The sequence below is a fragment of the Filicampus tigris genome, chromosome 11 (genome assembly GCF_054856515.1).
Source record: "Filicampus tigris isolate MCC_2025a chromosome 11, RoL_Ftig_1.0, whole genome shotgun sequence".
Lineage (NCBI taxonomy): Eukaryota > Metazoa > Chordata > Actinopteri > Syngnathiformes > Syngnathidae > Filicampus > Filicampus tigris.
This window is the reverse complement of record NC_141227.1, coordinates 11,250,315-11,267,707: the sequence shown is the minus strand read 5'-3', so window position 1 is coordinate 11,267,707 and position 17,393 is coordinate 11,250,315. Positions and strand designations below refer to the sequence as shown.

General features: G+C 39.1%; 4 protein-coding genes across 5 annotated transcripts; 1 reads left to right on the top strand and 3 right to left on the bottom strand.

Moving 5' to 3' along the window:
* Nucleotides 1-79: 79 nt before the first annotated feature.
* On the bottom strand, nt 80-5,794 carry LOC147139723 (glycine N-acyltransferase-like protein 3). The gene is made up of 5 exons (XM_086046148.1): nt 4,317-5,794; nt 4,108-4,215; nt 3,906-4,026; nt 3,558-3,690; nt 80-1,488 (listed from the first exon to the last, which is right to left on the bottom strand). The coding sequence occupies exons 1-5, from the start codon at nt 4,389-4,391 to the stop codon at nt 1,083-1,085; spliced, it is 843 nt and encodes a 280-aa protein (XP_085902274.1). The 5' UTR covers nt 4,392-5,794; the 3' UTR covers nt 80-1,082.
* A 796-nt stretch (nt 5,795-6,590) lies between these two features.
* cst3 (cystatin C (amyloid angiopathy and cerebral hemorrhage)) lies at nt 6,591-8,867 on the bottom strand. The gene is made up of 3 exons (XM_086045105.1): nt 8,618-8,867; nt 8,380-8,481; nt 6,591-7,004 (listed from the first exon to the last, which is right to left on the bottom strand). The coding sequence occupies exons 1-3, from the start codon at nt 8,816-8,818 to the stop codon at nt 6,927-6,929; spliced, it is 381 nt and encodes a 126-aa protein (XP_085901231.1). The 5' UTR covers nt 8,819-8,867; the 3' UTR covers nt 6,591-6,926.
* Nucleotides 8,472-14,348, top strand: ephx5 (epoxide hydrolase 5). The gene is made up of 9 exons (XM_086045102.1): nt 8,472-9,195; nt 9,283-9,499; nt 9,596-9,776; nt 9,961-10,170; nt 10,249-10,378; nt 10,862-11,073; nt 12,416-12,524; nt 12,604-12,729; nt 12,804-14,348. Exons 1-9 carry the CDS (start codon nt 9,173-9,175, stop codon nt 13,000-13,002), a joined length of 1,407 nt encoding a protein of 468 aa, XP_085901228.1. The 5' UTR covers nt 8,472-9,172; the 3' UTR covers nt 13,003-14,348.
* On the bottom strand, nt 10,867-16,750 carry mad2l1bp (MAD2L1 binding protein). 2 transcript variants are annotated; one of them, XM_086045104.1, is made up of 4 exons: nt 16,351-16,747; nt 15,442-15,698; nt 15,217-15,342; nt 10,867-11,067 (listed from the first exon to the last, which is right to left on the bottom strand). In XM_086045104.1, the coding sequence occupies exons 1-4, from the start codon at nt 16,580-16,582 to the stop codon at nt 11,053-11,055; spliced, it is 630 nt and encodes a 209-aa protein (XP_085901230.1). In that variant the 5' UTR covers nt 16,583-16,747; the 3' UTR covers nt 10,867-11,052. The 2 variants fall into 2 exon arrangements, with proteins under 2 accessions (XP_085901230.1, XP_085901229.1); XM_086045103.1 differs by lacking the exon at nt 10,867-11,067 and having other exon boundaries at nt 14,620-15,342; nt 16,351-16,750.
* Between the last annotated feature and the right edge of the window lie 643 nt (nt 16,751-17,393).

Below are 17,393 nucleotides of genomic sequence, written 5' to 3'. Positions count from 1 at the left end.
ATTACACATTGCTTTTGGCTGAACAGTAAAAGTGTCAATTGTAACCTAAGTGGTCTGATAAATGTAATCAGGTAATTGATTCAGTATTTCAGTATTTATTTATTTGCAGACACAGGTCCATACAATCAGCACAAGAGAAACACACAGGGGAAAAAAGATGAAAGAGAAAGGATATAAAACTGTACATATTAAAATTTATACAAGGCATGTCACCAATGCAGTCTAATATTAGAAATAAACAACTTTTCACTGGGCTGACAAAGGCTTCAATTATACGGTTCTCTTGACGTGTCTAGTCGACAGATGAAGGTATAAATTAGCTGTCTGAGTAGTGCATCAAATGTTGGTATTCTTTTCACCACAAATAATTGACTAGCACTGTACCACCTTGGTACTCGAAGAAGGAGCCTCAGTGCGTCATTATAGGCAACTTTTAGCCTCTGTAAACTTGACTTCTTGTAGTTGGACCATAGCTGACCAGTGTAAAGTGGCGTAATATATGTTTTGAACAAAGAACACTTAACAAAATCAGAGCACATATGAAACTTTCTAATCAACAAATTAGCCTGAGAGTATATTTTACGGCGCTGACGAAAGATATCTTTGTCATCCATCAAGTCCTCAGATATGATATGTCCAAGATATTGCGTTTTTCCACAAACTGCAAGTGGACTGTTTGATCAATAAAACGTTGGGAAATATAATTTCCTATCCCCAGCACTTCTAACTATCATTATATGACTTTTTTTGGCATTAGACATAATATCATGACTTATGCCATAGAGGGAGCACATTTTCAGCATCTGCTGCAAACCAGCACTATATGGGCTAAAGAGAACCAGGTCATCTACATACATTAAATGATTTATTAGTGATTGATTATTTCAAAGGTAATTGCTTCTGGAATGTTATCAATTTCAAATCTAATTGTCGAGCCAGTGATTAACCTCATACCACCACACAAAGCAGTCTCCCAGAAATAAATCAGACAAAAGCCACAGGTTTGTTTTGTGCAAGGCAAGTGATACGCCGAGCTGTGATACAAGTTTTCTCTGTCTGATAAAATGTAGGCTGCCTGCTTCTCAAAAGCAGGTGTCGAACTCAATCCATGCCTCTCTGTAAGAGGGATACTCATGAAAGCCCAGGTTTTTAAACAGCTCCAATGAGACCATGTTGCCTTCCTCTACATAGCAGAACACTGGGTAGCCCTCAGCGAGGAGTCTCCGGGCCATGGTGTATACCAGGACCGTGGCATAACCTTTTTGTCTGTGCTCAGGCAGAGTATACACCATGCCCATTGCCAGGTATTCATGCAAAAGCAGCCATGATACAGGCTGACCCTGGTCATCGGTGATGCAGTATGAAGGGAAGTTGCTGATCTGCCTTACAATTTTCTTGTACATCATTTCATCACCTCCAAACTTGCAGGTTTGATTCACCAGATGAGCATGGGAAATATCGAGAGATGAAATCCTTGATTTAATCTCACTGTAAAAAAAAAAAAAAATAATAAAAAAAAAAAAAAGGATTAAAAAGTGAATGTATATGTCGGTACTGTATAACATTAAAATTCTGCATATATACAAGTAAAAATAATTGAGAGACTTTCGTGAGGATTTTCAGTTTTTCTACTGATTCATATGAAGGAATATTATGCCCACCCTGGGGGGAAAAAGTGAAGTGACAAGACAAAAAGTTGCAATATTTTGAAGATGAAAAGACTATTTTAATGAGGGAATGTCAATTCCTCCACAAATTAAAAAAAATCAAATACTGTGTTTCCCTGCTTTTCACGGGGGATAAGTTCTGGCTTGCATTGGGCTCCGTTTTTTTGGGGCACTTACAATAACTGAACAGCACGTTTGGTCAACGTTCTGAGTTTCCGAATAAACGCTGTTCAAAAGTGCCGTTCGGTTATTCAGAGCACACCAAAAGCAGAGTCCCGGTGTGCGCTGTAGGTGCTCTAATTGGTGACACGTTGCACCAGTCCATCAGGCAGACAAAATGGAAACAGTTCAAACACGAGTTTAGAACACAGGTGTCAGATTTAAGGCCCGGGGGCCAGATCTGGCCCGCAACATCCTTTAATGTGGCCCATGAAGGCAAATTATGTGTGTTGACTTCATATCCATTTCAAATTGTCTTTACTTTTAACAACACTGAGATATTGGATTTTGCAAAAAAAAAAAAAAAAAAAAAAATTGTTACCAAATCCACCCCCCTTTGAAATAAACTGAAAAATTGTTCGAAAACAGTTTTTACTGGTCTTTGGTTTCAAAAAGTAGTTATGCATCATTTCATTCATGTGTGTAGAGATAATAATATAAGGCAATCTGTAAGTGTAAATCATACACTTACAGGATATGGCTTCACTGTCGTAACGGCCCTCCAAGAGAAAACCAAAACTACAAGGTGGCCTGCGACAATAATGAGTTGACCCTGGATTTAAACGTGTTTACACTTGGGGCTGACTTCACTTCTGTAGGCAGCTTATTCCATTTGTGTTCAGCATAACAGCTAAATGCTACTACCATGAAATACATATTAATGATACTAACACGATGTATGTATGTACGTATGTATATAGCATTTGTATGTATGTATGTATTTAGGAACCTGGGGTGTTACCAGAGGGGGGGGGGCAGGGGGGTCAGTGCCCACCCACGGACACGCTCTGCCCACCCAAAGAAAACTGGATGTAGTTCTGATGAATGGGAAATAAAAAATCAAAATCAAATCAACTTTTATTTGTTTAGCCCAAATCACAACAACAGTTATCTCAATTAAGGAGAAAACAAAACACGTTTTGAGGTGCAGTAGTCCTACGCCGGATTTCGACCTACTTGAGCATTGTAGCACTTTTTTGCCCCCCCCCCAGGTAAGACTAATGCCCACCCACACATGGCATCCTGGTAACACCACTGTTAGGAACTAAACCATTCAATTATAGACCAGTAGCAGGACTTTCAAATATATTCTATAGCTGACTGGGAGCCAATCTAAAGCCTTTAGGACTGTTGTGAATTTTCTGATCTCTTTGCTCTGTTCAGGACCCGAGCTGCAGCTGTTTTTTTTTTTTTTGTCTCTTTTGAGGGAGGTCAGTAAGAAGACAATTATTATAATCAAGTCGACTGGAGATAAGCGCATGAATAAGATTTTCCCGGTGTGCACTCATTCCTCCTTGGTTGTGTAGAGATGTTCCGTGGCACCTCTGATCTACACTGTATGAGAAGCAGGAAGCAATGTAGAATGGGCAAATATTGTAAAGTTAAGTTTTAATTTTAGGATATGCACACTAAGGCAACCATATTATTGTAAAGTTTTAATATTTTTTCCCTAATTGTTTAACTTTTCATGAAATACTACAGGTTATACGACACATCATTATTGTTATTTGTATTATAATTTTCAAACCGGAGTTTAATTTGGATAATATAATAGGTGTGTGGATTAGTTTTCTTTATCCATTTTAAGGACTGGTGACTAGTTAGTCAATTGTATAGTTAAGACTGAGGGTTATGACATTTTTTTCCAATCTTATATCACAAACTTGCTACCTGTTTAATGCTGGTTTGACCAGATGTCTACTATCTGGCAAGTATAGAAGATGTGCACAAACCAGATATTTGTGGCTAACGAGTCTTTGCGCTGAAATCTCTTTGAGCATGGAGGTGTGAGAATTGTCACAGCCTGTAATGAAAATGCACATAATAATTTTCAGTCCACAGCAAAATAGTATGAAATTCATTCTAATTTACCTCTAGATTCATGCACCATCACATACAATATGTGAGTAATAGATGATAAAGTACTGGTTATTTAATATCCCAATTTTTTCCATAGAAATGTAAGGTGCCGGTTTCAAAGAGGGAGTCTGTTATCCTCTACACATTATGTGAAATTACCTTCTATAATAAAATAAGTGCTCCAGTCGATTGTATCCTCTTCCAATAACATTTTCCTCAAAATCTTCTCATCCAGGCAGTAGACAATCACCTTTTTTGTCCAATCTGAGGCCTGTTTGTTCTGTGAAATAAAAACAAATTGTTAAGGTGGACCAAATAAAAGAAAAAAATACAAAAATTCTAAATTGGGTTGCAAACTCACTTCTGAGTCAGGGCGACAAATGATGACCTTAAAATCGGGCCACGTATCAACAACGAATTGTACGCCACTTGGTTTGTTTCTGTTACGAGCATGTAAGAGTCCATAGACCTACAGGAAAGGAGCACCAGTGGTTGACAAAAATAAAAAAAATCAAATGCATGAACGAATAAAACATTTTCATGACAAGGTGAAAATGTTTGCAGGTTTACCTGAAAACCCTTGGGGATGTGTTTCAGCAGAACAGTCTCAGCAGTCACTCGCTCATCATTTTGGAGGACCTTCATTTTTGGTTGCTCGATTCCAATGTAGAGTGTTCAGCAAGCTTCACTGCTCTTTCCTTATGGTGGTATGTATCTCACTGAGTAGCGAAGGCTAGCGAGAGTAAGCGAACCTAGTAAATGTTGTTTTTCATCAAGGTTTGTTAAAAGTTGCAAAAGGTTGCAATGATGCTTGCCACATGTTTGCAAACAGGTTTAAATATTCCAGATTTCATGATGACAAAAAAAATGTTTTTGACCACTAAAATTGTTTGCAAACATCTTGGCAACCTTTTTCAGCCTTTAACGAACCTTGACAAAAAAAAGTGAGATACAGCTTGAGATGAGTTCAGAAACACAGCACACCACAGACACATTATCTCCGCCGATAATTGGGATCTACAGTTTTCAAACAATTGTAGTGCCATGTATAGAGCTGTACCACTGGAAATACCACAAAATGGCGTTCGAACAATGCAGAAATTACTCTTCACCACAATGTACTGCACTCTGTTACTAGTGTGTCTGACCAAAAAATGTTTGTACCACACTAATGAAGACACATCCGAGTCAGAAATTCTGTCACAATCTGTTGTAACAAAGGGGTCAAGCACAGCATATCCTACGAGCCACATGCTTTACAGCCTGTTCTATTAATTAATCCAGCCTGCTGAACATTTACATGATCATGATCTGGTAACCTGGCCCCTGCTCAGCAGATAAAAAAAAAAAAACGTGTGACTTGTGTTAAAAAAAAAAACTGCCCCAAAAAATCATGCCAATCACGGCTTTGACTGACGTCATAGTGTGAACACGTGTGTGGAGGAGGGTTTGAGATTGATATTTCACAATTAATGTGTTAGGTTTTGCTGGAAGAATAACGTCATAATTTCTCAGAAAAACCTTCGCAGGGACACGGAATATGTGGGCAAGAAAACTATGATTTGTCCTTGTGGTTTTGCCGTAGCACATTACAACCGGTAATTCCAGAATGTCTACACAATTAAATTAACTGCAATGCTAAAAAATAAGGGTGACACTCAAATATGAATAACTGCCCTTTATCATTTAATTATGTGACGTCTGGGTCGTCAACAGATGTATCGGCATCATTCCCTCGTGAAATGTTGAAAAATCCTAATTAAGAAAATGAGCTTTACTCTGATTTTAGTGGTATCAACTCACCTCTCACAAGAAGTCAACTTTGCCAACGAAGAAGGAAATGATAGGTAGGAAATCAGAAGCAACACAATAACCTATTGATTTCAAAATAAAAGCTCCCCAGTGTAGCAAAATAACTAAATCCAGTCAATAAAATGTGTTCGTTGGGAAAACATTTTTTGTGAGGCACTGAGAATGAAGTCAGAATTCCGACATTAAAGTCAGAATTCTGACTTTAAAGTGAAAATTCTGAGATTTATTCTCAGAATTCTCACTTTAAGGTCAGAATTCCGACTTTAAAGTGAGAGTTCTCACTTTAAAGTCAGAATTCTGACTTCTTTCTCAGAATTCTGACTTTAAAGTGGGAATTCTGAAACGTGAGAATTCTGACTTTATCAGAATTCTGAGAATAGTCAGAATTCTGACTTTATTCTCCGAACTCTGACTTCAAAGTGAAAATTCTGACTTTAAGAATAAAGAATACCGACTTTAAAGTCAGAATTCTCACTTTAAAGTGGGAATTCTGAAACGTGAAAAGTCTGACTTTATTCTCAGAATTCTGAGAACAAAGTCAGAATTCTCACTTTAAAGTCAGAATTCTGAGAATAAAGTCAGAATTCTGACTTTAAAGTCAGAATTCTGAGATAAAAGTGAGAATCTTGCCAACCTATTTTTACCTCCACTGGCCCTTAACCCTCTTCCATATATTTGACTTGTGTAAAGGACAATAGTGTGAGGTTTGCTTAAAAATATTCACCCTTCCCTTTCTTGACATTTGTGTATGATTGTTTTTTTAAACCATTTTTGACACACTAAAATGAAGATTTTCACATAATTAACCCTTTACACTCAAGAAGCAAATCCCCTTCCAGAGTTGCACAACAATAAGCAAAGATTCAGCTTTACACTTTTAGCAAAGCAGTACACACAGTGACTCCACAAGCATTGTGCACCCTGGACACATATAAGGATTGTCAGGTTACTTCTGTCTCATTACAAAGCCCTGGCTTGCCAATGACCACACGAATGAACGAATTGGACATCCACCAGATGTGGAAGCACACATGTGTTTAAAAGTTAAGTACTTTAATTTCATATCAAAACACATAACACTTTGTTGGTAAAAGACATAAGCAAGAGTGCACACCTACAGGAATGTGTAGTTAATGTGTTTTACTAAAACGATTAAAAAAAATTAAAAAGAAATGAAAATTATACAACCCAACATATAATTGTAACATTTCTATTCTGAAATCAGAAACAATACTGCTACAGTAGTCATTTGCAAGCTCTGTAAATAGTTGACTTAGTACAATATAGACGTTTTCCAATGATAAAGAACACTAATGGGGTGTTTGAAAGTTATATGATATACTGATGTTTTCCCACGTGGTTCATTTTCTAGCAAGTCGCTGGCCCTAGCAGCTGCATGTCGGTCAGCCATGGGCGACTCCACACGGTGAATGTGCACTGGTATGGCTGAGGAAACATGTCAGAATCCATATTAAACATGTACTGTATTTGTGACATGATTAAGAACTGCAACAGATGGAAAAAGGAAAAAGAATGTACCATATATGATATGAAACTTGTTTCGAAATTTTATGCTACGTAAGCACCCATAATTTTTTTTTTTTTTTAATGGGGGGGCAGCCACAATTGATGAAAACAATATCCCCACTGACAATCGTGAGTCTTCCCCTTCAAACCTAAAGTCTGACATAGTACCAAAAGGGATCTGTTAAGGCCCTGATACACCAAACTGACGTCGGAGGTCGTGAAGCGTCGTGGCGTCTTTAAGCGCCGTCTGATTGGTGTAGTGGCCACCGTCATAGTGTCGTAACCCGTCTGTAAGCGTCTTAGGGGCGTTTACATATGTTGAATCGGCGTAGCCAGTCGTGACATTTGGTCACTCTGATTAGCTGTTAGCTAGCAAATCAGCGCCTGAAGCGCCAACGGGACGTGACAAATGCGGATAAACAGTGAGCACGCCTTCGCTGCCTTAATCTTCTTACAAGTACAAGAACGAGGGTTGACAATGTAAGTATTTCACAATACCGTGTCAAGAACGTGATGGTTTACTTCGCGTGGGAGTTCATCGTGAGCGAAGAATTGAGCTGAATGCATTGTTTACGTTTTTATAATCCGCCCCCGGCCAACAGCTTTCCGGTTGGAGTTTTCCAACCATGAGAAATGGTGACTACCGCCGCCGATGGTATGGAAGGGTACTACATCTTATGCATGTAGCAGAAGGTACTTTAATGGTCAGCGTCACTGTCTGTCGTTGCGGTGTATTCCTCCAGCGTGACGTGCCGATAGCCGGCCGGACGCCACAGGGGGCAAGCGTCTGTCACTGTTGGCCAGCGTCTTTTTGGTGTATCAGGGCCTTTAGAGGCAGCAGAATATCCATACAGATGGAAAATACTAGGGCTGCTGCAACAACGAATCGCTAAAAATCGATATTTAAAAGCATTGGCAACGAATTGCATTATTGATTCGTTCGGTCGCGCGATTATTACGTAGCTACCCGTTGTGTTGCATTTTAACACGTTAGTCTCGCTACGTCACCCCTCACAGAGCACACGAGTTGAGCAGTCAATGCATTCAGCCCAGCATCGGAGAACGTCACTAGTAGAGAATCCTACTTTATTCAATTTTTAAGTGAGGCAATGTAATGGCAGTCCCTCTTGCTGACTGCCAGTATGGTCAACCGCATGGGATTGTGGGATATGTTCCTATTTTTATGTAAAAAAAATAAATAAAGATAAAAACATTTGGCAATCCTAACCAACCACATCAGGCAAAACAAAAACAAGGCTGTGCTGAAATCAGAATTAATGACGACGAATCATACCAGAGCTCCGACTGGGATGTCGCACTGTTCATCTGGGGCGTCCTTCCTGCAGTTAGTCCGAGCCATTTTAACGGTGATGACGTACTTGACGCCAGAGACCAACTTCAACACACACACACACAGATGTCAGCACATACAAAATTTACTGGTATCGTTACCCCAACGGTCGATTACATAATCCAAACATGACGAATGATATGCGCTGATTTGTTACTATAATGTTAACGGCATTACTAACCTGTTTTTTAACCTGGACCACACGAGTCTTTACTCTAAGGAACGCGTCGTTCGAGGCCACATTATGTTGAGAAATAGCAAAGTTGATGGCATTCCGCGCGCCTTCTTCGTTGGGATCCGCATCGCTGAATCCTCCGACAAGCGCGCCTAGGCCTACGGCGCAAACTACACCAAGAAAAATTAATGCAACCCTCAAAATCATAGCTCAGTTTTAGTCGGACTCGGTTTGTCTCTGTTATATAAATAACTGCGTCACGGCTAAATTGCGCGACGTGATTGGGTCATTTTTGGGCCAATCAAAGTCGTTTGCCGAGCAAGCTCGTTGCTCTTTGGACTGGCAGCTGGTCACTGATTGTCCCGGAGTAAACTCGTCGAGGTGTTTACTTCCGACATTCGTATTCGGTTCATTTTAAACGGCTTGCATTCGGTTATACGATATACAATATAAATCATTGGTATTCATTTACCACATCTGCGGAAGTTTTGTGAATTTTCACGTGTTATTCTGTCCGCATTAGTGAAATAAGCACAAGTGGGCGTTCACCTTACGAACAAAATGCAAAGAGTACGTTTTTTGAAGTAAGTAATAATCTTTTACAGCCAGAGTGTTTCGTTGTTGTTTTTTAAAATGAAGACTCAACTAAAATGTGTGTTCACATGGTGCAGAGACTCCTTCCTGAGTTTAGATGCTTTCCACAAGCAGATCGTGATCGGCACAGCGGTTGCAACAGGCGTTGCGTTTCTGTACATCCAGCACAGAAGAAGGCACAACGTCCAAACTATTCCTTTAGGCGAAGGGTGGTGGGGAGCAGGCGAGAAACCACAGTCAGAAGACGACAACATCTATTCTTTTGAGGTGCAAACCTCAGATGATGAAATAAAGGTGAATTCGATGGTCGAGTTTTGATTTTTTTTTCCAAAGTATAAAAACTCGACTGTAAAAATATGTGCAGTCATGTAGGAAGTGGCAATTCCTCAGGTCCTTCAAGATCGCCTTGACAAAACCCGCTACACTGACCCTCTTGAAGATGGCGCCTTTGACTATGGATTCAATTCAACATATCTCAAGCAAGTGGTTTCCTACTGGAGACACGAGTTTGACTGGAAAAAACAAGTGGCAGTGCTGAACAAGTATCCACACTTCAAAACAAAAATTGAAGGTATTCAGCCGGAATGTGTGTGGGTCAACTTGGTTCTTTTATTCAACTTGAGTGACATTTACATAATAGATCAGCAAAAATCCAGAATTTAACTCAAATGATTCCTCAACATTTATCATTTTCAGTGAGGCACTGTATGCGTATATTTCCCGAGTGCTACTCAAACTTTTCTCCTCTTCAACAGGAATAGATGTGCATTTTATCCATGTGCGGCCAACTTACCAAAAGAATCAAAAGGTTGTCCCGCTTATGCTTGTTCATGGCTGGCCAGGCTCCTTCTTTGAATTCTACAACATCTTGCCACTTCTCACAGAGAGCCGCACTGATCTCGCCTTTGAAGTCATATGCCCGTCAATACCTGGATATGGTTTCTCTGAAGCCCCTCACAAACAAGGTGTTTCTCTGTTGCAGAAAGATAATTCAAGACATGTTGTGGGTATTTACTTTTTTAATTCTCTGTCCTTCTTTGTAGGTTTCAACACTCTTGCTGCTGCCAGAATTTTCCTGAAGCTGATGGAGCGTTTAGGTTTCTTTCAGTTCTATCTACAGGGAGGAGACTGGGGTTCTGTCATCACCACAAATATGGCACAGATGAAACCTCAGTAAGACAGTGTGCAAAACAGGCCACACCAGTGGACAATATGGTGCCACCGCACTGGAATTGTCTCCACATGCTAATCTACTCCCATGGTAACAATATGGAGCCTTCGTGTGGTACAGTGATTGCATTGTGCAATAGGCACTGATGCTGCAAATTCCTCAATAGGGCACAACACTTGCACTCATTGACAGTCATTTGAATGATATTGGGCTTCATTCACTAAGAAATGCGTAGAAATGTTCTTACTTGGCATAAAAATTGACCGTGAGATGTTTTTTTTTTCTTTCAAAAATCTGATTGTCTGAGGAGTTTCAATTTTTTTTTCGGACACTATGCACGTATTCAAGTACAAGCATTGATGAATCACAGATTTGTGTCAAGTTCGTGCGCACAATTTAAGCAAAAAAATGTGTGCGTATGCACTATTAGTGAATGAGGCTCATTGTTTTTTCCTAAACAATCTTTTTTAATATCTGTCATACAGGTGTGTGAAAGGTCTCCACTTAAACATGTTTATGTCGAGAAGAGGGTTTAAAGTGCTGCTGTCCCTCCTGATTGGCCCTTACCTGCCCTTCTTGGTGGGCCTGAGTCGGGAAGATGTCCGCCGCTTGTTTCCTTTCTTTGAAAAAAATGTGTGGACCATCTTGAGGGAATCAGGCTATTTTCACATTCAGGCTACAAAACCAGACACTATAGGTAGGAACACAAACACATACTGTTCAGTCACGGTGCGCGGATCAGTCCAAATGTGATATCGATAGAGTTGGTATTGAAATATTTCAATGTCTGGGGATCAATACTATTTCTCTCCTGCGTGCACTGCTACAGTTTTATTTGAAGAGGTAACTTAGGTGACTGCATCTTTGTGTCGCTACTCACTACTTAAAATTTCAGACCAAAAATGATACAACGGCAATGTGCAACCTTTGCCGAAAGGGACTAAAATAATTTGGAAACTCAGTTTGCTCAAACATTTAAGAAATCACCCCAGTATAAAATAACAAGCTCTGCAGACAGACCCAGAGGCTGTTTATAGGTAGAACCCCTTCAGTCTGGCAGACAACATCCAGGTAAATAATTGTGGAAATGTAAAATCTTAATCAGTCATTGCTCAGAATTAATTCATGTACAAACACACAAATGGTTCATTTGTACACAGTGGGCCTTCTAAAGTTGAATGTCTCTATAGTTGTACAAAGCTTTGGACTTCAGCATATTGTATAACGCAAGTTCAGGAACATTTTTTTATGACTTGTTGACTTAAAAGGGACATACTATGCAAACTGAAAACAGTTCCCAGTTGTCTCAACATGCTTTTGTCAAAATACCTAGAGATAATTCTCTTTTTTTAAAATCACTATTAGCCCCCAACAACAGAGACAATGTTCAGTGAGGCTTTCGTTACCATGACAACCGGGGGTCAAGCTAGGATGTTGTGAGCCCTTTTTCTCAAGCAGCCCAGAGTCTGAAGAGGAAATCAAGCCAACGAAATGAAGACAAAGTAAACACGTAATTTATATTTTCCCTTGTGAGTCAGCACTTCACCATCATACCAGCTAAGAAACTATTTAAAAAAAAAAAAATATTACACACACTTATGGAGATAATCCTTTTTATCAGTGATTCCAACCACCTGTCTGTTGGACATTTGATACTGGGTCTTACAAAGAGACTGAACAAAAAATGATTACTCGATCAATCTGAAAGAAATTTTATTTTGAAAACCCAGGTACACTAGCCTGTGCTTCTGCCCACACTTCACCAGTTGTCTCAGTCATATGATACTGGTGGGCATATCTCACTGGCTTGGGAAGCAGCCAGGGATTCGTTGTAAATTCCAACATGTTCAATCTTTTTCAGAGACCTTTTTCCAAGTATTGTGCAGGTCTCGGAGACATTGAGTAAACTAATTCTGTCTGTGACTGGGGGGGACGTGCGGCTCCAAATTTCGCAACTTGTGAGACATTTAACTGAGGAGGTTTCACTGTTTTTCGGTCCTCTTTCGGCATGGTAAACATGGCTGCCGTTGTTTTCACAGGCTGTGGAGTGAATGACTCTCCTGTAGGCTTGGCTGCTTACATTCTGGAGAAGTTCTCCACTTGGACTGACCTGGAGAACATACACTTGGAGGACGGTGGGCTGGAAAGGTCAGAGAGTACATGTAATCTTTTTCCATTGATCAGCAATTTTATGAGATCGCTCATAGCTGTTGTTGGTTTTGCACAGGAAATTTAGCCTGGATGACCTCTTAACAAATGTCATGATCTACTGGACCACGGGCTCCATCGTCTCCTCCATGCGCTTCTACAAAGAGAACCTCAAGAGTAATCTTGACAAAAGGATTGATTTAAGGTATGTGGATTCATAATCATACTTGAAGCACTCTGATTTTGGAGTCACAGGATGACTATAATCCTTTGTTGTAGGACAAGAATATGTGTGCCGACTGGATTGGCCGCCTTCCCTGGGGAGCTGATGCACTGCCCAAAATCGTGGGCCCAAATTAGGTTTCGGAACATTGTCTCGTACTCATGGATGGCTCGAGGTGGTCACTTTGCTGCCTTTGAGGAGCCTCAGCTGCTTGCCAGTGATTTAATCCAGTTTGTTAGAAAGGTGGAGCTTTGAACATACGCATTTGTTTTTCTGCACTTCCTATACAAAATATTCCACAATATCTCAGAAGATAATGCTCTTAAGTCTCTAATCATTATATGATTTTTAATTGTTACATAGTTGTAAAAAATACATTGTAAAAACAGTAAACGTTTGAGTAGATTTAACACTGCAGGTTCAAGTACACAAAATCTGATATATTAGGGGTGTACGCTAAATCACGTTTCGGTACGTTTTTTGGGAAACTTCGGTTCGGTATATTTTCGATACAAAAAAAAATGATTTAAAAAAAAAAATGTTTATTTAGAAAAGATGACAAGTAAACTGTTCTTTTTTTTTTTGAAAAAATAAATAAAAGCGAACCATTCGGGTGACATTCTAAGAAATTACGCCAAAATAAAAAAATACACTAATAATAAAGATGTCTTCATTTTGTAAATTATTAAGACACTGAATTCTTTAAACTCTCAGCAGCAACAGCCTATGACACATCTAAGTATTCAAGTTAAAGCCAAGTAGTCACTACAGTGCATATATGCACTTTTTGTGATGAAAAAAAATACATACAATAACAGTTACAATTATTGCTAACTATAAAAACTATTTTTATAATGAAAAAATACAGTAACTTTAAAAAGTCTTTATGAAATTGTATACACTTTTTAGGCATTGAAATCTTTGACTATTCAGCACCATATTGTAACGAATTGGGTTATCTGTGTTGTGGTCGGATTTGTGTGTTGCCGAGTTAAGATGTTTCCGAGGTTCATGAATACATCGTACGGCAAGCGAGTGGAGCAGCGGAGAAAGATGAGCGCGAGCAGTTGTACTTGGATTTAATAAAAACGTGATAATTCAACTACGTCTGACAGCGTGTTCCTGGAAGACGCTACAATATGATAAATGTCGCTAATTAAGTTTGACGTTTTTGCTCCCTCGTGTAAGAAACATTCACAGTTGCATGATGCTTGGAGATGGCTGACTGCATCTCACTTTATACCCGGAAACAATTTTTTGGTGAAACCTAAAAAATTGCATTTTTGATTGGCCGTAGCATATGCAATATTGCGACACTGTTCACTTGCAATTAAAATTGCGAATCACAGCAAAACCCGTGGTCGGCCAACCATTTTGATGTGTAACTTTGCTGTGTGGAGATTGTGCCATTCTACTCCTTGTGATTTTGTGCTCTTTTTGGAGCTTACCGTACTCTTTTACCTCCATTGTCCATTTCACAAGTTTCAAAGTTGTGCATCTTTGTGAACCAAATGAAAAAAATGCAACTGTTAGTCCCATTTTCATCATTCATATAAAGACTACCATGCAAGTTCTTCATTAAAATATTTCAAAAAGGTTAAGGTACCGAATTGTAATTTTATGAATTGCATATTTTGAAAGCAGCTACATGAATAAAAATTATGTCCTGCTCATTTTTTAACAGATAAACATTGTACTTAAATCACACATTTTCTTTCATTTCCCAGGGCATTGCAAATGTTAATATTGGCAAAAATGCTAAAATAACTTTGTTGATAGTAAACATTATACGAGTATAAATAGACATATTCCACCATCTTGTGATCATATCAGTTTATTTAAACTTGCTTATGTATCATCTGCCCCAAAAATCACTTTCATGTAAAGAATAGTATTTTGCCATTAAAAAAAAAAAAAAATTAAGCATCTGTTTTGCGCCAGTCAACTTAATTTTAACAATAAATGTTGCAACATTTCATTAAAAAGTATACAAGTAAAAATGTAAAATATACTGTACATATTCAAAGCTCATTTGACCCATGATTTTAAAAAGTAGCTCATTTGCAGTCAGTTTCGAAAGCCTTTTATGGTCGTAGGTGATTGAAACCACACATATTCCTGCCAGTCTACTGTGTCTGTGCTTTTGTCCCTGAAACAGCACAGATCAGTACAAAGAGCAATCATTTGTTTTTGGACAGAGGTTGGTACTTTAAATTGGAGTTTAGGGTGGAACCAACCTACCCCACAGTCCCTGTGCGCCAGTGCCAAGACTGTGGTGGGCATCAAACGGCCTGGTCTGCTATCAGACAAAAGGTCAGCTACAAAAAGTGTGCGGAAGAGTTGTCTTAAACATGATGACACCCGTAGGCATTGATCGCCACTTTCCAATACCAGCGCCTCCAGATTGATTTCGTATATCTCTTTGGGGAGGATGATTGAGCCACCCATGAGCAGCAGAACTCGGGGTACCTTGCTGAGGGAGAACAGCACCTCCAACTGATGCAGCACCTCCTCCAGGTCCTGGAGCGTCTTCTGACACTTACGCCCGTTTACATCTGCCAAATTCACTTGCCTTCCACAAACAACATCTTTATCCTGAGAAGTAAAAACAATAAACACACAGATGTGAGAAGAACAAAAATATACTGTACACCTATGATGAAATTCTATGTGTAGGTAGGATTGGACATTCACCACTTTTGAGTCTTGCCATTTCTTCTGGGAGTATACTAGTTGGTCGTAGGTCATGGGCAGTTGTTGCCTCTGATACAAAATACACTTGAGTATTTCGCTGACAAAGCGGCAGCAGCCTTCCTGAGTCACAGTTCCCGGGAAGACCACATTGACAATTCCCTCCTCCTTAGCCCTTCTCGCCATCTCTGCGTCACTGTCAGCTGTGTTAAATTGTTGTTTAACGGCTGTCACGCTGCAATCTCGTTCTTGCGGGTTTCCTGTCAACATAAACAGCAAATGGGTGAACAATGGAGCAGCCTTCCGAATCAGAGCTCATTGAATGTAAATTAAATTTCCTTCAACTAAACCATATTCTCCTTTGCTTAACATTAAAAGGAGGATGTAAACATCACTCATCTGTGAGCAGTGGCTGCAAGTAACAAAGTACAAATACGATGCTTTTTTTTTCCTTAAGTAGATGTCATTATTTGGCCCATTTTTGTTATTCAGCTCACATGAGAAATGCTTTTTCTCAGCAAACGTCTCCGACTGCACTGTCATTTTTTTTCTCTCATTAGTAGCACTATAAGTTAACTGAAGAGTGAATGTTTCATGTATTTATTTATTATATAGGATACCTTCATGTTTACTTTTTTGCTTTTCAGAGTCTTCGCGTTTTTAGTTTTACTTTACAACTAAAAGTACTTTAGTTGAATCAGCGCTTATGCTGGAAATTTCCCCCAAAGTATGTTTACTGTACCCTCCTTCTTCTAAAGTACAGACTGTACTCTTAAGTACTTGTGCGACCGCTGCCTGTGCATACCCAGGATAAACTCATTTGAAAAGAAACAACGTTATCATTAAGTTAAAATGAGACAAAACCTAAACACAATGGCAGACGGTACTCCTTTCAATAAAATATGCACTTACCAAGCAAGTTGCTTGAAGTCACGTTGATGTCATCGTTCTTTTCGGCGCTGTTAACCTGACGCCGGCATGCTCTTAATTCGTGTTCAGAACCTTTTAATTCTTTTTCACCCACTACTGTTTTACTATCAGCCGCCCCGTCTGAATTTGAAACATCGGGAACATTCAGTAACCTTGACGCTATCGTCACTTCCACTTCCTCAAGGTTATTTGTAGACGGGGACGGATTCTTCATTATTCCGTTGCCCTCGACGTTCGCACTTATATTTGGTTTTATTTGGTTTGGATAAACACGAAACCGTGCCCTGGATTTAAAAGTTGCCGCCGAGTGACTGACTTCCGCCACCGCAAGGCATAATGGGAAACGTGGGTTTACGATGCATTCAAATGCAGACGAAACGTCGGAATTCCCACTATCAATTGTGCGAACTGTTGGTCTCAAATATCATCACTATGGGATCTGCATTTTCTTGTTGTCGGTAAGGCGCACACCACTTTTTTTTTTAGAATTTAAGAACAGTAATAATAATAATAATAATAATAATAATAATAATAATACAGTTTGTTGTCAAAATATCCCTTGGAAACACGTGTATCAGACTATATTTTAAAACAGAACTACACATGCTTACTTATCTATTAGGATGACTCTGACAACTGCATGTAAAAAAATAAATATAATACAGTTTGCTATCACTACTGCACACTGTATGTCCGCAAAAATTATATTATACTGTGCAGTGCTAAAGATCTCTTCTTTTTAGAAACGAGCAACATCAATGGTTTGTCTTTTTTTTTACCCTGCAGAAATGTGCAACCATAATAGTTTTGATTTCAGTCTGAATTATGTTATTCATTATGTTATGAAAATACTGTGGTGATTCCCTATATACCGGTACGTATATATCTTCTTCCCCCTAACCCCAAAGGGAGGGCTTCAATACAACATGTATACATACAGTACACATTTCATTTTGGAAGTTTTACAGTCGGTGGACTGTGCAAACAGCTAAATTCAAAGGGTTAAAAAATAATGTACATTTTAT